This window comes from Eublepharis macularius, chromosome 19 (genome assembly GCF_028583425.1).
Source record: "Eublepharis macularius isolate TG4126 chromosome 19, MPM_Emac_v1.0, whole genome shotgun sequence".
Lineage (NCBI taxonomy): Eukaryota > Metazoa > Chordata > Lepidosauria > Squamata > Eublepharidae > Eublepharis > Eublepharis macularius.
In genome coordinates, this window is record NC_072808.1 from 16,857,566 (window position 1) to 16,879,795 (window position 22,230).

Here is a 22,230-nt window from a genome sequence, read left to right on the forward strand (position 1 = left end):
ACCATGCAGTAAAAGTAAAACACCACTATTCTAGAAGCAAAATAATAAAAAGGCTTAAGCGCATGTTAAGTACATAGTGCAGAGACACCTTAAAATAGGTATTTTTCTCCCCTCCTTTTGAGGCAATCGACTGCTCTGAATGAAGCTTCAGTGCTGCCTCCGGTGTTTGATCCTTCCTACATGGAGTCCCCTTTAACAACAGAAGTAGTGCCTAGTGGAGAGAGAAGGCAGGGGCGGGGCTTCCTAGAGAGTGACAGTCTTGAGGTAGAGAGAGTAAGGAGGCAAAGAGAGTCGAGGATGCCCAAAGGAGTAGAGTTTAATTCCATCTGCACTGTCAGAAGCTCTACCCCAAAGGAGGGCTTCTGTTTTCACCCGGCTCTCTTGTCCTGCACCTGTGGAAGGAGGAAAGGTAGGCTGAGTTTTCCACCCTCCGGGCCTTGGGGGAAAAGAGCCTCCTGGTTGCACAGCAGTGGTGCAATTCCGGGCAGAGAGAGGCACTGACCTTCTGGGTGCTTGGGGCTCACCTTTCCAAGCTAGGAGCTGCTGCGCTGCTGATGGAGAGACGAGTCGGGTGGGACGAGGCTAGAGGAACTGGCTTTCCTGTGGTGATAGCGGCTCCCTCGGCCTGTGAAAGAGCCAAGAGAGTTTTCTCCAGAGTGATTGAGCCAGATGTGGCCACGCCCCTTCCCTGCCACTGCCCCGGGGACCTCAACTCCAAGCAAGCAAAGCTGGGCAGCCTTAGGGCCAGATGCACTCTTTCTCAACCTTGATAGAGTTAGCCGTGTTAGTCTGTAGTTGCAAAATAGTAAAAAACTCCAGTAGCACCTTTAAGACTAACCCACTTTATTGTAGCATAAGCTTTTGAGAGCCACAGCTCTCTGCATCTGACGAAGAGAGCTGTGGCTCTCGAAAGCTTATGCCACAATAAAGTGGGTTAGTCTTAAAGGTGCTACTGGACTTTTTTTACTATTTCTCAACCTAAACTACCTCACGGTGGGAGCAGGTTATGAGGAGAAAATTGATTTACACCAGCTGAAGAGTCAACCTAAGCAAACCCTGGCAGATTAGAACAAGAACAAAATGGCGGAGGGGACGTCCAGGGACAGGGGCGCCACCAGCATCCAGCTTAAGGTGGGAAGGGGTGGGGCGCGGGCCTACTGCCGCCACTCACTCTTCTTTCTCAAAGGCCCCCTCTTCTCGCCCCAGATGCTGCAGCTGGAGAGGGAGTCGGCCAACCTGTGTGGGAAGAAAACAACAGATCCTGGGAATCCCTAACTTTGGGCATCACCTACGGCTGAATTAAAGGGGGACGAAGACAGCCCACCCATTCCAGAGCCTCCCTTGACCTTTGAGCATCAAGAGGCTATTGATTATGAGCATATTTAGCATTTATATCGTGCTTTCACCTACATTATTACATCAAGCTGCACAAGAGATCTGTAAGGTAGTCCGATATTATACCCATATTGCAGACTGGCACTGAGGCAGAGAGAGGCGGCCGGTTGCCTAAGAACACCTAGGGTTCCAAATGCCAGAGTTGTAAACTATATATTTTTAGTTCTTGTTTGGGACCGCCTCTCCCTGTATGTTCCCCAGAGATCGCTTTGATCAGCGGGTAAATGTTTACTGGTGGTCCCCAGTCCTAAGGAAGCCTGCCTCGCTTCAACCGGGGCCAGGGCCTTTTCAGTCCTGGCCCCAGCCTGGTGGAACACTTTGTCAATGGAGACCCGGGCCCAGCGGGACATATTATCGTTCCACCGGGCCTGTAAAACAGAGCTGTTCCGCCAGGCGTTCGGTGGTTGAAGGGGGCGGTGCCATGTTGGCCTCCCACCTTTGGGGTGGGGGGTTCTCCCCACCATTGCACTTGGTTAATTTATTTCATTATTGTTTTGTATGTTGATTTTAGTATTGTTGTTTTCTTGTTTTTATTGATTTTAACTTGTTCACCGCCCAGAGCCCCTGAGGATGGGCGGTATATAAATTGAAATATAAAAATAAAAAATAAAAAAAAAAATTCAAAGCTGTTAATATCTGTGCGGAGCTTGAAAACTATAAATATCTGTGTGGAGTATCCTCAGATACTGGAAGGATTGGACGCTTGATGAATATTTATGAAGGTTTATTAACTGTATATTTATTGTAGAATATTTTATCACATTTGAGCACTTGCACTTTTGTAAGAATCAAAACTATAAAAATTTACAAAATATATTTAATACATATAACCTTCAAGGTTTGTAATTTGTTTTGGAGTGTTCTACCCTCGGAGGACCCCTCTTATCTGGCTAAGAACACCTAGGGGCTGCGTTGAGCTTTGAACCAGTTCCTCCTGGATCAGATCGCCTGTCCAGGGAGGCATCCTGCATTACAACCTCATATTCATTTTTGTGTCGTTTCTGACACGATCGTGGTTGTATCTTGCTTTGACCTGCAAGACAAGCCTTTCTTTCTTTTCTATTGCTATTCATTCAACCCAGTGATCTTGAACAGCCGTTAAGAATTTATGTTTTAATGGGAAACTACCCACATAATGATAGGGTTTAGGCAGTTGCTTTGGTATGTTTCCGTATTTCTATAATGGCAGCCAAAAATCTAGCAACACTATATGGGACCCATCCATCTTCATTGCTCAGTAGCCTGGAAGTCTTGGCTGTTGGAGAAACAGAAGGCCAAGCTACACATGACGAATGACACTTGAACAGCAAGTGTATTTCTCCCTGTTCACTTGCCCTCCACTCAATCCACTTGCCGTTCAAGTGTCATTCGTCATGTGTAGCTTGGCCCAGAATCTTTACTAATTAGGGAGAAAATCAGCTCCCGTCTAAGTTTTAAAAATTCAGGGCAGCTTAAAAGTCTGTGGTCAATGGATTCAATACAATTGAGGTCGCAATTAGAATTTTTTAATGACTGGGGGAAGTTAAAACAGTATTTGGGAAAGAAGTGGGACGTAAAGGGAGAATTATGGTTGTTAGATAACTATTAAGCTTACAGAAAGGAAGAGATACTGATCTTTACAAAAGAAGAGAGGAGATAAGTTAGAAATATAATGTAATTGATAGTTTGATGTTAGGTTTTGCTTAATTCAATATATATTATCTATCTCAGTAGCGTATTAAGACAGTTAAGAATAGAAAAGGAGATATAAGTAGTAGGTTTAGACAGTGGGTTGGAAAACTGTTGGAAGTCTTAGATTAAGGGGGGGGAAAGGGTGGGAGAATATGGAAATGAGGGTTTCAATTGAAAATCTGTAATATTAATCTTTACTCACCCAATAAAAATTAAAAAAAAAAACAATTGAGGTCGCAATTACATGTTCTGAGTATGGAATACCAGCGTATCTACCTGGCAAGACTGCAGATGGTAAAGTGCTAAGACACGCTAACATAAATGCACATCTGTAAGTTGTAGTTTATCAAAATGCCAATGTATGGAGTTTTATCAAAGCTTTAAATGTTACAAGTTGTAATTGTAGATTCTTTATTGTTACTTGCTATTTGTTATATGTTTTTATGGTTATATTTAAAAAATGGAAAATTAATAAACATATTTTTTAAAAATGCACATCTATTTTCAGGATATGTTAAATCATAAAAACACATTAGCATACTAACTGGTAGGGGAATGCCAACTGGGAAGGTTGAGCAAACTCTTCTTGACCTTACTGATGTGCTTTTGAGATCGAGATGTTTCAGACAAGCCCTCCTTTTGCTTACAGACGTGCACACAAACGGATACAAAATGCAATGTATTCTGATACCTGTGTTTTGAGCTGGTTCTGTGGCTGTGGGACCGACCTCAGTCTAAATGCACAAAGCTCAAAGCAAAGTGGGCTTTGAGAAGCTGGGGGCTTTGGTGCAGGCCGTTCAAGGCCCTGGGCCTGCCCTGCACGTTCCAAAGTCTAACTAAACAGAGCCCGGCACCTGGCACGGGCCCCCAGAAGGAGACAGAGGAGGGAGTCCAGCGCCATTTGCTGTTACCTAGCTGTCTCCCCCCAGTAAATGAGAGGGGACCTGCAACCCATGGAACTAGGAAGCTTTGTAAGGATTCTGCCTACAGGGAACCTGCAGTGTATCTCGAGGAGTCAGTGGTGTGCCACATCTTGTGCTCAGTTCCAGACCGCCTGAACATTCCTTTCTGTTAATGCAAAGTGCTTTTCTCTTTAGGAACCTTGCTTTTCACTTTAATGTCTGTTTGTCTAATCACGGTGTCAGGTTATTGGATTCAGGAAGGAGGTGTTTAGATTAGCACCTGGTACGAGAGTTTTAGAGAGGATAAGAGCAATGTTCCTCTTGGGTCAACATTCGGCCTTGCATTCATCATCTCCTCCTCTGAAGACAATTAGGAGAGAACAAATACCAGGTGTAGCTATGCAAGTTTGTATCTATGTAAGTCAGAGAAGACCCTTCCCCTGTTGAACCTCAGCACGGGCTAAGCTGCAGACAGCGCCCTGCAAACCGGCCTATGGAGTCTGTTCACTGTCATCTCCAGCGGTTCCCAATAGCAGAAGGGGCATTGTAAGCCTAAGTTCTGTATCTTTTCTCTGCTACTGTTTCATTTATTTATCTCTTTCTTGAACTTTACAGGATCGATGTAATAAATTTGATTTTCCTTCCGCGCTTGTGCGCTTATTGCCTTCAAATCCGAAAGAACCATTTGCCCCTTGGCAAAACAGAGCCTCAAGAAAGAGGGCATTGTTCCTTACGACCTACAGCTTGCTGGCAGGAGGGCCTTTGGGATCTGCGAGGCCACGCTTGCCCACAATTAATGCCAGCCATCGTCAAGCTGAAATAGGAGGGCACAGCTCCAGTCCTTGAAATCTTCTGGCCTGAAAACTATCGTCTATGATATGATGCCAGTCCCCCAAGCGTCCTTCTGCACAGTGTCTGTTCATTTCAGAGAGGCCTGCAACGGCTTCCCACTAAAATCAACAGAAGACGCCTAGGGGCAACGCTTGGTAGAATCTTCTCTTGGAACTGGCACGGGTGCCAGAGAGCAGCTGACCGAGCAGGCTGTATGCAGCATACTCTCTGTCCCCACGCTCCACCTCAATGTCCCACTCTGCCAGGGTCTATTTTTATTAAGCACAAAAGCTAGTGGCTCAGGTCAAGACAGGAAGATGGCAGGCTGTGCTTTTCCTGCAGGCACTGCCAATAACAACAACAACATTTGACAATTTAATGCCACATCAGAACAGTTTACGAAGTGTGTTGTTATCATCCTCACCACAATCAACCTGTGAAGTGTGTGGGGCTGAGAGAGCTCCGAGAAGCTGTGACTGACCCAAAGTCACCCTGCTGGTTTCAAGTGGGGAACCAAACCTGGTTCTCCAGATTAGAGTCCTGCCGCTCTTAACCACTACACCAAACTGGCTCTCAATAATAACAACGTTCGATTTATATACCACCCTCCAGGACAACTTAATGCCACATCAGAGCAATTTACAAAGTGTGTTATTATTATCCTCATGACAATCCCCCTGTGAGGTGGGTGGGGTTGAGAGGGCTCTGAGAGAGCTGTGAGTGACCTGAGGTCACCCAGCTGGCTTCAAGCAGAGGAGTAGGGAATCAAACCCGGTTCTCCAGATTAGGAGTAGGGAATCAAACCCGGTTCTCCAGATTAGGAGTAGGGAATCAAACCTGGTTCTCCGCTCTTAACCACTACACTAAACTGGCTCTCAATAATAATAACATTCAATTTATACACCGCCCTTCAGGACAACTTAATGCCCATCAGAGCGGTTTTCAAAGTATGTTATTATTATCCTCACAACAATCACCCTGTGAGGTGGTGGGGCTGAGAGAACTCTGAGAGAGCTGTGAGTGACCCGAGGTCACCCAGCTGGCTTCAAGTGGGGAATCAAACCTGGCTCTCCAGATTAGAGTCCTGCCACTCTTAACCATTACACCGAACTGGCTGGGCTGTTCTTACCAGGCGTCGTCCCCTTCGTCACTTCTGGGCTTGTTGTCCATGGTCTCTGAGGCATCCCCTGACACTCTGCCTTTCAGCTGGGCAAGGAACTGGGAATGAGGACAGGGCACAGGTGAATACATGAGGGATCCGTGGATTTGCTGGTCTTGCGTCAGGCTCTGCCCTAGCTAGACACGCAAGTAGCACAACCCCCTTCCCCTCTCCTATGCAACAAGGCCTCGTGCAACCACAACCATGGTCATGAATCCACGGCCATCCTTAAGCATTCTCGATCGGTTGAGGGGCTCGCAGCTGCATTCCACTGCATTTCAGATGACCGGCCACACTTGTCTGTGCCCCTCTCCTGTGTGATACAGTCAGGGCCTCCACAGATGGCCCGTCACAGCCCAGGTTTACCCCTCCAGCAGGAGATCAGCTGGGCCACAACTCCAGCCCACCGGGATGCAGAACTGGCCTAAGCCAAGCCACTCACCCTGGTGCACCTCACTTGATTGTCCTGCATCTTCTTAATGCTGACCAGGTTTCTTGTGATGTCCACCTCCTGGTCCCCTAGGACAGAAACCCATAAATGCATCTGGTCCCCTCCCACGGCTGCCATAGGCCTCTCTCCAGCGCATGTCGGGAACCTGCATCCATTTTCATGCAATTCAGCAGCCTCCATCTCCCCAGCATGGTCCACCAGCTTATGTCCCATGGAGGCCTGCAGGATTTGGGGGCCTGACATTCTTGCTTGCAATCTACTAGATGGAAAATGGCAGAGGAAGGGCTGGAACTGGGATGGGCAGATTCGGTCAGTGGGTGGGACCGGACTCTCAGAGACCACCGAGGCATGAGTTCAGCTTCATCTACTGAATGCGAAGTGTGTTGGGCTCTCAGCTAATGGGTATCAAGTGCACTGGGCTCAGTCCAAAAGCCACCCCTTATGCCCTCTGCTCTTCCAATCCTACCCTGTAAATACAAACATCTGCCAGAGCACCAGCCCCACCTTTCTCAGGGGCTGAGGGCAGTTCTGCCATACCCACCCCACCCATCCCCCCTGTAGCTACAAGAACAGGGACAGCGCTTACAAAATGGAGGAGGAAGAACAAGAAAAATAGGTTGATTAGGTTCTTCACAAAATGGAAGGGGAAGCAGAGAGATTTGTCTGTGCCCACTCAAAGCGAGATGGCTCCAGGCTGGCTCCCTTTCCAGATATGGAAACAGGTCAGTTAACAGAGGGAATGTCTTGATTTTTTGTCTAACCACTGGCATGTTTTTTCAGAAAAAAATGAAGATTATAGAATAGAAAGGGAGTAAGAAATGGGAAACTGATTGGTTGTTGCCACTACAAAATCTAGCTGCAAGTAGAAGCCTAACAGTGAAATCCTAAGCAGAGTTACTCTAGTCTAAAAGCATTTAAATCAATGGACTTAGACTGGAGTAAGTCTGCTTATAGTTTCATTGCAAGGTTTAACCACAGATGACGAAACCGTGAGGGTTCAATCGTACGGGAAATTTCCTAATTCAAAACACTCAATCAGCTAGAGGATGGGCAATTTCCTCCCTCCGGCAGTTTAAAGAAAAGCTGGCTAGTCAAGGAAACTGGTATACAAGATATTTAGTGTATTAAAAGAACCTCAGTTTGGGAATTCTGTACGGCAGAAGGAGAGTAAAAAAAGGCATACTTTCCACCCACTACCGAAGAGTATAGCCCAGGCTAACTTGAGTTACGTTTTGATGGGATAGTACTTTCTTGGAGAAGAAACCACTGTGAGTTTGGGGGTAGGAGAAGTATGCTAAGAAAATAACTTTGGAGTAGCGACATACTCAGTTTTTGATGGATGCGCTGCAGTTCACCTTGCACAGCTTCCAGCTCCTCCCAAAGGAATTTTTTGCTGCCAAGAGGGAAAAATAAAGAGGGACTTCAGGAAACGGCATAGAACACCTCCACCCTCAGCAAGTAGCATTGTCTGCTCAGCTGGACAACGGCCTTGCTCTGCTTCACCCACAAGGACAGCAAACAGAGTTTTGGAGATCCATTTCTGCCGAGAGTTGACGAGGAGACCTTCAAGAAGCCACCCCCAGGAGAAACGCCCTGCAATGCCTGAGAACGGCACCGATATTCAACCCCTTTCCTTTGCCCCTCCGCCCTCTTTGTCTCCTCACCTCTCGAGGACCTCTTGTGACAAGTTCTCCACGCAGCTTTCCTTCTGCTTCATGGAACCGTGTAGCCCTTCCACCTCCATGGCCACAGCTCTCCAAAGCTCCTGGATCCGCTTCTGCATCAGACCCTCAAACAGTGTCTCACGAGACGAGCTGGTGGCAAACCTTAACTCCTCTGGACCAGAAAGGATAAACAGATGGCTCACCAAAAGCACGACATACCTACAGGACTGCCTCTTTCCATATGCTCCCCAGAGGGTGCTCCGTTCAGCTGACAAACAGCTGCTGGTGGTCCCCGGCCCCAAGGATGCTCACCTGGCCTCGAACAGGGCCAGGGCCTTTTCGGTCCTGGCACCAACCTGGTGGAACTCTCTGTCCACTGAAACAAGGGCTGGGCAGGATTTACTATCTTTCCACCAGGCCTGTAAGATGGAGATTTTCCATCTTCTATAAGTATATATAGTAATTAGCCAAATTGGGCCACACACACTTTGAACACAACAGGTTCATGATGAATGGCGAGAAACATTAACTAGGAAGACCAGTAAGGGCCAAGCTACACATGACGAATGACACTTGAATGGCAAGTGTATTTCTCCCTGTTCACTTGCCCTCCACTCAATCCACTTGCCGTTCAAGTGTCATTCGTCATGTGTAGCTTGGCCCTAAGTCCATTTCGTACAACCTCTATTGGGGGTGAAATAATTGGTTTGCAATTTGTAATTTGTTTGCATTGAAATGTAATTTGTGGACAAATGTAATTTTACAGCAGGAATATTGGCCGGGATGAAGAAACATCGAAACGAGCGGATTTATTAGCTGGCAGGCTCGTTGCCAACTGACTGGAATCTTTGGGCTCCCTGGAGCTTCAGCTGACACTTGAATCTTTGGCTTTTTGGAGCTTCATATAGAAGACGTCTACTGTTCTCCTAGATAGTCCACCTGACTTTTCACCTATAGGAATTAATACCTGAGCTCTTTATTGGAAGAGATGGAATCTTTACCATATGGAGTGAAGTATTAGCTAATTGTTAGCTTAAATTTAAGTGGATTTGGAGTTAATAGATATTGGTAAAATTAATAAAGTAGATATTTTATTTAATTGTTAGCTTAAATTTAAATATATCTGAAGTTAACAGATAGTAATAGATAACAGATTTTAAGTTAATAATAATAGATCTGAAGCTAACAGATAGAGCTTAGCTTAACAAAGCAGAATGTAAACATGATATAATGAGTTATAGAAAAAGGGGATAGATTAGGAATAGATTAAGATATAGGGTTGGAAAGCTGTTGGAAGTCCTGGAAAAGGGGGGGAGGGAAAGGGTGGGGGGAAATGATATTGAGATGTTATTTGAAAGTTGTATGTATTAATATTCTCACCTAATAAAATTTTTTCAAACAAAAAAAAGGAATTAATACCTGAGGTTCTAACTATTGTGGACTGTGTTGGACACTCCTAACTGACTGAATATTGACTTGACTGATTGTTTGTATATTTATCTCTGAGGATATATGAATTTTTGTAAATTACAGTGTATATTGTGTTATGTATGTTGGAGCACTTGCACTTTAATTATGACGTTTGCTAGCATACACCTGGTAGTGTATTTGGGTTTCTCAGGGTATTTCCCTCCTTTTTGTAATAGATGGAGATGTTCCACCAGGCACATGGCTGAGGTCGAGGTACAGGTGGGCTTCCGCACTGGTCTCCTGTTGGGAAGCGGGGACCAGTAAAAACCCCTCACCCCAGTTTCCACTGGAATATTAACATAATCTGCCCCTTCCCACTTCATGGAATGTTTTTGGATGGGGGCTGAGCAACCTGGGCTGCCGCCCAAATGTATTGCATTTTATGATTTTAATGCTAATTGTATGTATTTTATGATTTTAATGCGAATTGTAATTTTAATCGTAATTCACTTTGTAATCTGCTCTGAGCCCTTTTATGAGGAAAATGGATAAAAAATCCAACAAATAAAAACAAGCAAGCAAGCAAGCAAGCGAATGAATGAATGAATGAATGAATGAATGAATGAATGAATACTAGGGCTGCAAGCCAAACACAGCCTGCACCCATCTCCAGCCCCATCTTGGACATACACCTTAACTTGGTGAGGAGGTTTGAGTGAGTCAGTGAAGGTGAGATCAACACTGTCAAGAGTGTCAGTTTGGTCAAGAGTCTAAACTCCTGGAAGAGTCACTCAAGGTGGAACGGTCAAAGCTGAGACAACAGACTAAGATGCACCCACCCCCTTCAGGAATCAACGGTCACATCAGCAGAAGAGAACTGACTGTTGCAATGGTGACAGCATGGCTACTCACTAACTCAGTCTTTCTCTCCTGGACCTTTTCAGTTCGTGCAGCATACGATTGAGCTGCATTTACACTCATTGGATAACGCACTTCCAATGCACTTTTGCAGTCATTTGCAACTGAATTCTCCTATTTCACACAGGAAAAGCCACCTGCAAAATACTGCTAAATTGCACTGGAAGGGCGTTATCCAACATGTGTGAAAACACTTCCTTAATCTCCCCCAGCCCCTGGTAAAACAGGAACGAGAACTCAAGAGCAAATGACTATCTAAGCCTCTTCACAAGTTGTGTTTTTGATATGAGCACCATCAAAACTCTAACTCACGACGGAGACAAAACGCGTATTTTGGAAATAGATCAAGATGGGTAGCCATGTTAGTCTGTCTGTAGCAGTAGAAAAGAGCAAAAGTGCAGTAGAACCTATAAGACTAACAAATTTTGTGGTAGGGTATGAGCTTTCGTGAGTCACAGCTCACTTCTTCAGATAGATCCAGAGGAGTTAGCCGTGTTAGTCTGTAGTAGCAAAATCAAAATGAGTCCAGTAGCACCTTTAAGACTAACCAATTTTATTGTAGCATAAGCTTTCGAGAATCAAGTTCTCTTCGTCAGATGCCTGATCAGTTTTGATCAGGCATCTGACGAACAGAACTTGATTCTCGAAAGCTTATGCTACAATAAAATTGGTTAGTCTTAAAGGTGCTACTGGACTCTTGCATATTTTAGAAAGAAGTGTTCACTTGTATATTGAAAACATGGATATATAATATAAAAATATCTATCGCTTATTTCTGCTGGACTCATAATAATACATGAAATGTATAATTAGTATTGTTTTGGATTATCGGGAACTGAGAGGGAGGGGTAAAAAATTCTTATATATTCTAATTATAGTTTGTATGTATTCTACTTTACTATTATTTCCAATCTATTACTATATATTAAGCAGGGCTTTTTTTCAGCTGGAACGCGGTGGAACGGAGTTCCAGCACTTCTTGAAAATGGTCACACGGCCAGTGGCCCCACCGCTTGATCTCCAGACAGAGGAGAGTTTAGATCGCCCTCCGTGCCACGGTGCGGAGGGCAATCTAAACTCCCCTGTCTGGAGATCAGGGGGCGGGTCCACTGGCCATATGACTATTTTCACTGAGGGCGATTTAAACTTTAAAAAACTCCCCCCTTGTTCCAGCTGACCCAAAGTGACATCATTGGGTGGTCCCGGAAGCATGTGCGCACTTTGCACGTGCGCATGTGGTACCAGCAGCACCACCTCCTGCTCCCTGTGTTGGCAACCCATTGAGTTCCACCCCTTCTTTTCCCAGAAAAAAAGCCCTGATATTAAGTATAATCTCTTAGATGTAGTCATAGTTTTTCTGTATAAGGTTCTATGCACTATTAACTGTTCTTTTTTCTATTTCCTAAACAAAATTTAAAAATTAAAAAGAAGAAAACATGTACACCCGCTCACAGGAGTAGCCACAAGCAACTTCTGTTCTCTGCTGCCCATGTCTTTTACAAACATGGTTTTGAGTCATGTGTGGAACAGCTCAGGGGCCCGGCTGCACCCAGCTAGCAGAAACCCTTTAATCTAGGCAGTGGCCCAGACATTAGTAATGAGGGACTAATGCTTAAGGGCTACTATGAGCCTGGAAGGAAGATGGAAATAAGGATTTGCTTGGAATCTGCACTTTTATTTTATTGTTTCAGGTTTGGAGATAACATGGCAACGCGAGTGACCGGAGAGATAGGAGAGAGGGGCAGCCATTGGCAGACAAACGGCCAGCCAGGAGGTGGCAGCATAGAGCATGGAAATTCCACCTCCCGGCAGCTTTTTTGCAGAGAGCAGGTAAAACTGGCGTGGAATTCTTGAGTGATTCCGCACACGTTGGATAATGCACTTCCAATCCTCTTTATAGATCATTTGGAACGGATTTTTTTGTGTGCGGAACAAAAAATCCACCTCAAACGACTGATAAAGTGCATTGAAAGTGCATGATCCAACGCGTGCGGAATCAGCCCTTCTTGAGCAACCCATGCTGAATGGGACAGGTGTTGGTCTCTGGTTCATTCCAGGCGGAATTCATAAAGAAGGCTTCGTGGGGGGTTGCATCAGCTATTTTGTACTGTTTCAAATAGGGCTTCACGTGTAGAGACTGTTAGGTGCCGTCCAGCCACAGCCAACTTCTGGCAACCCCAGAGTGTTTTCAAGGCAAGAGACAAACAGAGGTACTTTGCCGTTGCCTGCCTCTGCACAGCAATCTTGGATTTCCTCGCTGGTCTCCCATCCAAGTACTAACCAAGGCTGACCCTGCTTAGCTTCCGAGATCTGACAAGATCAGGCTAACCTGGCCCGTCCAGGTCAAGACTGAAAGACTAGGAACATGCAATAAAACCCAAATTGGTTATGAAAAGAAGTCCACATTGCACAGAGGATGCCACACTCCGTGCAGAACTCTGAGTGGGACCTCAAAGGATGTGCAAATCAGTCCTAATCTGCCCCCCGCCCCCAGCATGGCTGCCCTTTGCATAGCCTTCAGTGGCTCCCCTTTGGAAGAGAATGCCTTCCGTCCTGCCTGGTTCTGAGCAGAGCACGCTGCGTTTTCAAGCCAAGGGCGAGTGAAGCCAGAACGTCCTCCCTGCCCGGCGCCTCACCTTCTAGCTGAGCGATTCGGCTCTGCTGCTGGTTGCTCTCCTGCTCCAACAAAGTAATCGAGTGGCTCAGAGCCTCAAAAGCCTAGCAGAGAGAGAGGGCACAGAGAAAAGTCACGTGCACAGCATCCTTTTGGGCACACAGACTGGAAAGCGGTGCCGGGCACAGGGCAGGAGCACAGGGCACGCATGTGACTGGGCATGAGAGTCCCATCTCTGCCCTTCCCCTCTCCTTCTTTAAAGCTGCTGAGGGCTGATTTTGGAGAAAAGAAAACCAAGGGAAGACCCAGACAGGGTTTCTGAAATTATGTATGGGGTGGAGGAACTGGGGAGGCTAAAAACCTGAAGCTCGCTGCTGCCCAATGGCCCTCTCATTGCCGTTTTGGAGTGGGAAAACAGTGCGGGTGGGGAGGAAGGCACCCCTCTCCACCCACACCATGGTCTCAACCAGAGTCAGGCACATTTACAGGCAGTGGCCACAGGGGACTGGCATCTGGTGTATGGCAAACGCATGACAAACATCATGCCCGGTTTGTCCTTTGTGTGTGTGTGTGTGGGGTGTGTGTGTCATCTAATGAAATTGACAGACGGCGAATTTGGAAAAGAAATCCTTCTTTGTACAATGAAACAATTCGCTTAAAGAATCCACTGCCAATTGCTCAGAGTACCTTAAAAGGGGACTAGAAGGGGACTGGAGGGATAATGGATGAAGGACTCCTCCAGGGTTAGAGGCGGTAGAACTCTGAATCACCTCGTGGAGCTAATCTGGGCAGTCAATTTGAAATGGGACGCTGAATGAGAGTCTCTCCACACAAGATGCCTTGGCGCACGTTTGTCAAGTGTAGGGAGGTGCAGTGTTAGCCGGGAAGCGTAGTTTAAAAAGACAGAGCTGGCAGAGATTGCTCCTCAGAGGGTTTGTTAATTTCATCTTCGCCTCCCCAAAGGCTCTGTCAATTTCACCTCTCCAGTCTAAAACTGTGTGGCCTCACAACCAGAGGGCAGCGAGGAATGGAGATGGGCTGGAAATGGACCTGGAGAGGTTCTAATGGGCTGAAGTTTCTCGTCTGGCATTTCACAGCCCCTTCACACAGCTCCAGTGTATAGCAAAGCCTTTGACCTGCCACCAGCTCTGTCTTTTTAAACTACCCTTCCCGGATACCATTGCATCTCCCGACTCGTGTTCTTCACATGTCAGATATCTCGTGTAGAGAGACTCTGAGACAGACCCTGCCCTGATCCAGCCGAGCTCCTCTGATGTTTGTACACCTCATGTACACCATGGGAACAAGCTAGAAATGGATGCAGGCAAAACAACAAACCTGAGAGAATAGCCTTAAATACATGCAGATGTCCACACATATAAGATACTGAGGGGAAAGCGTCTAAGTAAAAAGCTTTGATTTCTCGGTCTGACTGAAAGAGCGAGTCCATGTATGAGAAGGAATATAAATTTGGGTACCAACCCAGTCACACTCAGCCAATCTGACCGAGTGGAAAATTCCTTTTCCAACCCAAATAGGGAGACTGGATGGATTTTGACGCATACACAGGGAATGCCCACTGTGTTACTCCAAGGAAAACTGATTTTATGGACATGAACAGGGAAAAAGTCTAGTACAAGGGTCCCCAGTGTGGAACCTGCCAACACCTTTCCTGGAGTCTGACAAGTGTTTTTAGAAAGTGGGAGGGGACGGGTGAGACTTTACCCAGCAGGGCTTCTGATTGGCCATTGGAAACATGATTGACTCTGCAAATTAAAAAGCTGTAAGCTGTGTGCATGCAAGAAATATTTTGAACAATATGTTCATTTTAAAAGACATGCCATTAAGCAGTACTTCTGCCTGAAATGTTGAAGAGTTACTGTAAGAATTACGTCTTAGAGCCAAACTACAAGTGACGTCTGACACAGGTTGGACACTTGTCAGCTTCCCTCAAGTTTTGATGGGAAATGTAGGTATCCTGGTCTTGCAGCTTGGCTCTCTATTTAATTGAAGTTTACAGAGCGGCAGTCTATGGGAGGGAGAACATGTGGTCGGGAGGGGAGGGCAGGCATCGGGCTCTCGCCGGATGCCCCCCTTCCCCTCCACTGGGTGTGGGGTGGGGGTTCTGTAAACTTCAATTAAATGGAGAGCCAAGCTGCAAGACCAGAATGCCTACATTTCCCATCAAAACTTGAGGTAAGCCGACACGTGTCCAACCTGTGTCAGGCATCACTTGTAGCTTGGCTCTCAGCCTGCTCCCTGACATTTTGCAATTGGCTCTACCTACCATGGTAACCATTTTGTGGTCGCACCCAACAACCTGTGCCAGAATTCCAAAGGTGCTCGCAAGATCAAAAAGGTTGCGGACCCCTTTTCTGGTCCTACACGTATTTATTCAGAAGGAAACCTATTGAGCCCAATGGTGCTTACTCTAAAGTAAGCAGACAATCTAAACAATGTTGGGGATTTTAAAAAGTGCTTCTAACCAAACTGGACTATAGGTGTCAGAACAGAACCCCAGAATATAATTGTTTGGAATCCCCCCTGTGCTTCTTTATTCTTGCAATGGAGCCAGAAAACGATGCCAGAATTTGACAAGTCGTAACAATCACATGACCAGATGTAGCTGCGTAACAGGAGTCTATTGCGGCCTTATGCTGACCTTAGTTTGGGCTTGGAGCTGAGCTCTGATGAGTTCCAGTTCATTTTTCAGCATCAACTGGGATTCTGGCATCACCCCTGCAAGAGAAATGCAGCCGTGACTTCCACAAACCTGCCAATTTATATGGAAGCAATGCCACAGAAGATGATACAGACTGGTTGGAAGGTGATTCCCAGATACTGAACTCACTAGCCCTGTAAATATATTACAACGAATGTGCGTATAGCCTGTACGTAACAAGCGCACTCCTGTTTGTAAGGAAGAGCCAATGTGCACTCGCTTTGCAAATGAAACCGTGGACCAGTTTCTGTATAAATGTGCCACTTCAACCACACATTCAGTTCTACATGCATTGAAAGTAACACGAAGATTCCTCAGAAGTGTACATTATGTATGGACTGCACCTTGTTCACTGCAATGTGTAAAAGGGGCTACTCAGGGCTCATTTTGAGGGGGAATGTGCCGGAACACAGTTCCGGCAGTTCCCCAGAGGTCACATGACAGGTGGCCCCGCCCATCTGACTCTCAGCCATTTTGGGCCCGTTTTGGCCTGGTTTGGGGCCGAAACTGCCTGGATCGGGCCTCTGACATGTGGTGGATTACTCTCCCACTCAGCAGCAGCCCGATCCTGACCATTTTGGGCCCCTTTTCAGCCATTTTCAGCCCCTTTTTGCCATTTGGGGCCGAATTTCAGCCCTGAATGGCCAGGACTGGGTCCAAAGCAGCCAGGATAGGTGATGTCAGGAGGTGTGGCATATGCAAACCAGTTATGCTAATGACACACTTCCAGTGCTGGCAAGGGCCGTGGCATATGCTAATGAGTTATGCATGAGTTATGCTAATAAGTTCCTCCAGCTCTTTCTACAAAATGACCCCTGGGGCTACTGTCTGCTGCCTTCTGACCCAAAGTCTTCCTCTACAATGCAGGCCGTCAATACATCACCCATATGATGCTATTTCCCCTGGATGCTTTTAGAAGTAGCAAAGAGGGCTCCTCACAAAAGTCAGAGGGCTGGACGCTGCCTACCCTCCCATAATTTAAGTGCTAGGGAGAATCCGTTCTGCGTGCATTGGACAGAGTCTGGTAAAAATTCCAAAAGCAGAAAGGACAGAAGCCATTATGCGCAACAAGTCAACAAACGCAAGTGCCGTTCTCTTTCTCGGTATAGAACAGGGGAGAGGATTCATCTTTCTTTTTATACAGTTCTGAGGAAGAAGTTACTCACTCCTCCTTTCATACTTGGGGCGCTGCTATCTGGCACCAACTGCAACTTCTTGATAAAGGTTGTATCTGCAGGTCCTTCTAGGGACGGCCCACTCACGGAATGCTGGTGGCGTTTCCCCAGGAATCCAGAGGTCTCTGTTTGCAAAACGACTGCAGGCTGTGTAGTTTCTGGTTTTTGCACCTTTTCTGGGACCCCGGGAAAGGGGTTGCTCTCACATGAAAGCAGGTTTGCCCTAAGAATTCCATACCATGTATGCTTTATTATGCACCCCCACGCACAATGCCTCCCCCATAATTCCTGCCTTGGTCAAGGCGCAGAGATTATAGATTGGCAATATCTAGAGATGTGAAAAGTTAGATTTTGGGGGGAGCACTGGGAAAAAACACCTATGAAATATTTTCTGTTTTGAAATAAGTGAAATACTTTTAAAGACTAGGAGTTACTCACTCAAAATGTAAACTATGAAAAAATTTATTTAAGAATCTACAACATTAGATAATGCCTCTGTATATATACAACATATTTTCAAAGAGATGTTCCTTGGGCATATGTGACTAATTTTGTCCACAATACATATGCTAAAATGTGCATGATAACACACTGTAGAAGAGATCAGCATTTTTAGTATTATAAAACTTTAACTTGGTATCCAGATAGGCTGTTATCCCTATATGACTGTATGAGACAGTTTCTGTCCAAACAATACATTTTCTTTTGTTTATTCCAAAATTTGTTTTCTGCTTCCGACAATATCATTTCCTACTTCTCAGACTGCAAAGAGTAAGACACGTGAGCTAAAACAGCATAGAGTAAAACCATTTGCAGCTATCTCTCTCTTTACTATTGGGCAATTTGTAATGTTGCCTGCAGAAAAAAACTAAGGCATTTCTACTTGCCAGTTCCATGGTTATTTATTTATTTAATTGAAACACTTATACGCCACCTTTCCACCCAAGGAGAGAAACATCAAGGCATTAGAATCTTTAAAATATTGCTAAATATGTGAAATATTTATATTGATTTTTTAATACAGTTCTATGCTGCCTTTCCACCCAATTGTCCAATTTTATATGTTACGTTATAAATTAAAGCACGCCTTTTATGTTGTTAAAGCAGTAAAATAAGTTCAGGTTTGATAAGAAAAAAAATACTACATCTATTTCCATTTCCTCTCAAATTTCTTGTCTCCCCTTCTAAAAACCCTGAAAACATCTAACACCCCCCAAGTTTCAAAATGTTCAGTAATTCTATATTTTTAGGAATAGTAGATGACTGATGTCAATTAAAACATTAAAAATATCACAGGCACTTTCTATTTGCATTTACATAGCAGAATTCAGTACTAAGCTATTAGAAGCCATCCAAGTTTCAAAACACCCCCCAAGTTTCCAAATGTTCAATAATTCTATATTTTTAGGAATAGTAGATGACTGAAGTCAATTAAAACATTAAAAATATCACAGGCACTTTCTATTTGCATTTACATAGCAGAATTCAGTACTAAGCTATTAGAAGCCATCCGGGATGAAATAGCAAAGGAAGCACCAGCGATTTTACCTCTAGAATGAATACGCAGATCAGGCAAAGAACAGGAAAGCTGAAAGTCTAGAAATGGTATTAGGGCGCCCAAGAACAAACAAGGGTGCCTCGAGACAGAAGACAAATTGGAGGCCTCCTGGAGATTGTGGTGAACGCGGACAGAGAACGGAACAAGGAAGGGAGAGAACCGTTCACGGAAAGAGCACAGGAAGGAATTAATAGGATCCAGGAAAGAAGAGAAGCAGAGAAAGGTGGAGAACAGAGAAGATAACACCTTGGAAAGAGAAGCCACAGCTCCCAGCCCTGATTCATCCCAAGGACGGCGGCCTGCATTCCTTCTGACTGCAGCCAGGCACAGCCCCCAGGCCAGAAGAAGCTTGGCCAGCCCCACTGCTCTTCTTGCTTCCTTCCTAACCACTCGTATCCTTGCCTTTGTCAGACTCTTTTGAAGAACTCAAAGGAGGGAATATAACACTTACCAGGCGACTTCAAGGCACTCCTCTCCAGCTGGCCCTGTTCCATAAAGAGGAGCAGAAAAATCTCATCATTCTTGCTCTAAGGTGCTCTTTCTTGCCCATAGGTTGTGGGGCACAGCATGGGGGTAGGGGGCCCAACACTCAAGGAAATTTTTTAGATATTTCACACACGTTGGATAATGCACTTCCAATCCTCTTTATAGATCATATGGAACAGATTTTTGTGTGTGCGGAACAAAAAGTCCACCTCAAACGATTGATAAAGTGCATTGAAAGTGCATGATCCAACGTGTGCGGAATCAGCACTGTCGGCCCACCCAACTCCACCCCAATACACGGGGGGTGGGGGGTAACAGCCTCTGGTATCGTCATGTCTGTATATAGCCATGCCATGGTTGTATGTTTGTTAGATTGCTTGTACCACAATATGTTGAAGCTATACTGTATTATTACTGAATTGCTGTGTAACTCTCTTTCTCTCTGATCCTCTGTAACCATATTGCAGATGTTACTTCCTTAGGTCCCAGAAAGGGCCTCTCTTGTTATCTTAGAGAAATATGCATGTCTCGGCCAGCCGTGACCTTGATGTGTCGAGATGTGTTTTCTCTCCTGTTCCCAGATACTGGGAAGTAGGCACTGGCCCTTTTCACGCTGCTTACCTGCTGCCGGAGGTCGCGAAATATCGTGCAAAAAAACACGGAAGATAGTGACTTATCATGAGAGTTTTGCGTGATGTCGCACAAAGCTCTCACGGGAAGATGCGATCTTCTGCGTTTTTTGCATGATATTTCGCGACGTTCCGGCAGCAGGTAAGCAGTGTGAAAAGGGCCATTGTGTACCTAATACAAAGTTATAACCGAATAGGTTCTCATAAAACTCTGGTAGGCTTGCGCACCAAAAACCGAACTGTCATTTGGAGCGCAGGAAAAACCAACTATAACATAGATTGCTGGATTTGAATTGTCACTTCTGTCAAGCTCCGTGAGGAGAACAGACCTGAACTGCATAGATCCTAATTAAGCTGATTCTGCTGGAACCAACGTGTGTTCACTGAGGATGGGCTTGAGGGGTTTACCTGCCAGGGACTGACAGGTATTCCTGTACATCTGGACTACAGGGACATAAAGCAAACTGCATTACACGACTAGGTCACCTGGGTCTAAGAACCAGGATTTCCACTCCCACGCTCCACTTACCTGCTCACCAACCACCAGTATTCCACACACCCCAGATACCATCTTACAATCTACTCAAGGTTCTTACTGTGGATGAAGTGCTGCCTGACCGAGACACGAAGCAGCTAGGTGAAACGTCCCGGCTCCTCTCATCTGTGGCAATGGTCATTGAAAGCATCCCCTGGGAGAAACAAATAGACCCGCAGAGATCCCAACAATTATGCTACTCCACTGGCAGGAGTTATGCTACTCAACTGGGCCCGTTTCAGCTTGGATTGGGGCCGAAGCGGTCTGGATCAGGCCTTAGACGGGTGGTGGATCACTCTCCCACGCAGCAGCGGCCCGATCCTGACCATTTTGGGCCCCTTTTCAGCCATTTTCAGCCCCTTTTTGCCATTTGGGGCCCAATTTCGGCCCTGAATGGCCAGGACCGGGTCCAAAACAGCCAGGATAGAAGATGTCAGGGTGTGTGGCATATGCAAATCAGATACACTAATGACACACTTCTGGTGATGGCAAGGGGCGTGGCATATGCTAATGAGTTGTGCTAATGAGTTCCTCCAGCCATTTTTCTACAAAATGACCCCTTATTATTATCAATCCTATAAAGTGACTAAATGCACGAATAAATAATCCTAAAGTGCTAAACAATCCAAAGACATTCCATAATTCAATAGTTCACTCAATAAAGACAATAAATAAATAGTCCTCCTGAATAAATACAATACTATACGGTAACGGCCGCATCACAAACAAAACTCACATTCTCTTTTCTTTTAAGTATGTTGGAAAGAAGAGCGCCGAGGAAGATCTTCGGATTGTTGAGCACTTTAGAATGATTTATTCTTGCATTCAGTCACTTTATAGGATTGATAATAATATAAATTTCATATTGGATTTATACTTGGCAGTGTTTGCACGTTTATTCCTCTGTGGTTTTGCCACTCGTGGTCTTGCAGCCCACCCGAACAGCAGTCGCCAAAGGAAAAGGCAGAGAGCTGCACCCTTCCTGGAAAGGGACCCAACTGGCACCTCAGTTCCAAGCAGATGACCTGAAATCAAGATCCACCATGAAATGAAACAGAAAGGCAGAACTCAGGGCTGGAACCAATGAGAGAGCCGGGGGGGGGGGCAGCCAGGCCTGGTTCTCTCCCAGAGAGCTTGGGGGGGGGAGGCTTTGCTCAGGGGGTCAAGGGTGCTGCCAAGGCCTTAAGAGAGGAAGGCTGGCACAGACTGTGTTGGCAGGAAGGAAAGAAAGAGGTATTTAGAGGTACAAGGGATAGGGGAAGGAAGAACAGCAACAAGCCCATTTCGGACATGTTCTGACCTAGAAGGTAGAGAGCAGGGAGAAGAGCCGAGCTTTGTGGGGGCCAGTCATTCATGCCCATGTGCTTCACCTCAAAGAACATGAACATGGGGCTGCTTTGAGGGCCACAACAGTCAGGCAGATGTGGAGACGGGTGGTCCTTGAAATGGAGCCATTGCTTTACAGGTTAAACCCAACTGCTTGAACTACCGCCCAAAGTTTACGGGTGGCCAACAAAGTCCTTTCAATGCTGGAACAACACACTTCCCACAGTTCACTCCAGCTGGCAATGGGAACTGCGACATTCAGAAGTTTCTGGACTATCTCCAAAGGACGCCCCACACACCATAGGTTACAGCAGTCAGGAAGAGTCTGGGTGAGGCTTCTGGAGGAAGAAATGGGGGCTGGCCAGGAAGCCTAAAGAAGTACAGATATGTTCAGATGTGCAACCCAGCCACACGGATCAAGGAGGCACGTCCGCATTTCTTAGTCCATCTGTAGCTATCCAGGTGGTAGCTAGAGAACTCCTTAGAGTTACAACTGATCCCCAAGCCACAGAGATCAGTTCCCCTGGAGAAAAGAGCTGCTTTAGAGGTGGGCTATATGGCATTATACCCTGCTGAAGTCCCTCCCCTCCCCAAACCCCGCCCTCTCCAGGCTCCACCTCCCAAATCTCCCGGAATTCCCCAGGCGGGAGCCAGCAACCCCAGCCTCCGCCTTCCCTGGCGCGCACTCACTCACCGGGCTTGCCAGCATCTTCCCTGGCGGCGTTTCCATCGCCCGCCCGCCCTACACACCCTCCGGGCACCCAGCCAGCCACGCCCCCTCCCG

At 46.0% G+C, this 22,230-nt stretch overlaps 1 protein-coding gene across 1 annotated transcript; it reads right to left on the reverse strand.

Annotated features, from left to right (window-relative positions):
- Window positions 1-314: 314 nt before the first annotated feature.
- CCDC159 (coiled-coil domain containing 159) lies at window positions 315-22,160 on the reverse strand. The gene is made up of 12 exons (XM_055003186.1): window positions 22,141-22,160; window positions 20,182-20,274; window positions 18,922-18,955; window positions 15,678-15,754; window positions 13,038-13,119; window positions 8,074-8,245; window positions 7,735-7,802; window positions 6,401-6,477; window positions 5,929-6,017; window positions 1,172-1,236; window positions 525-625; window positions 315-392 (listed from the first exon to the last, which is right to left on the reverse strand). Exons 1-11 carry the CDS (start codon window positions 22,153-22,155, stop codon window positions 534-536), a joined length of 864 nt encoding a protein of 287 aa, XP_054859161.1. The 5' UTR covers window positions 22,156-22,160; the 3' UTR covers window positions 315-392; window positions 525-533.
- Window positions 22,161-22,230: the final 70 nt, after the last annotated feature.

Coding starts and splice junctions, on each gene's coding strand:
- CCDC159 (XM_055003186.1), bottom strand. Junction 13,120..15,677: donor AGCTCCAAGCCCAAACTAAG/GTCAGCATAAGG, acceptor TCTCTCTGCTAG/GCTTTTGAGGCTCTGAGCCA. Junction 8,246..13,037: donor CCGAATCGCTCAGCTAGAAG/GTGAGGCGCCGG, acceptor TTTCTGGTCCAG/AGGAGTTAAGGTTTGCCACC.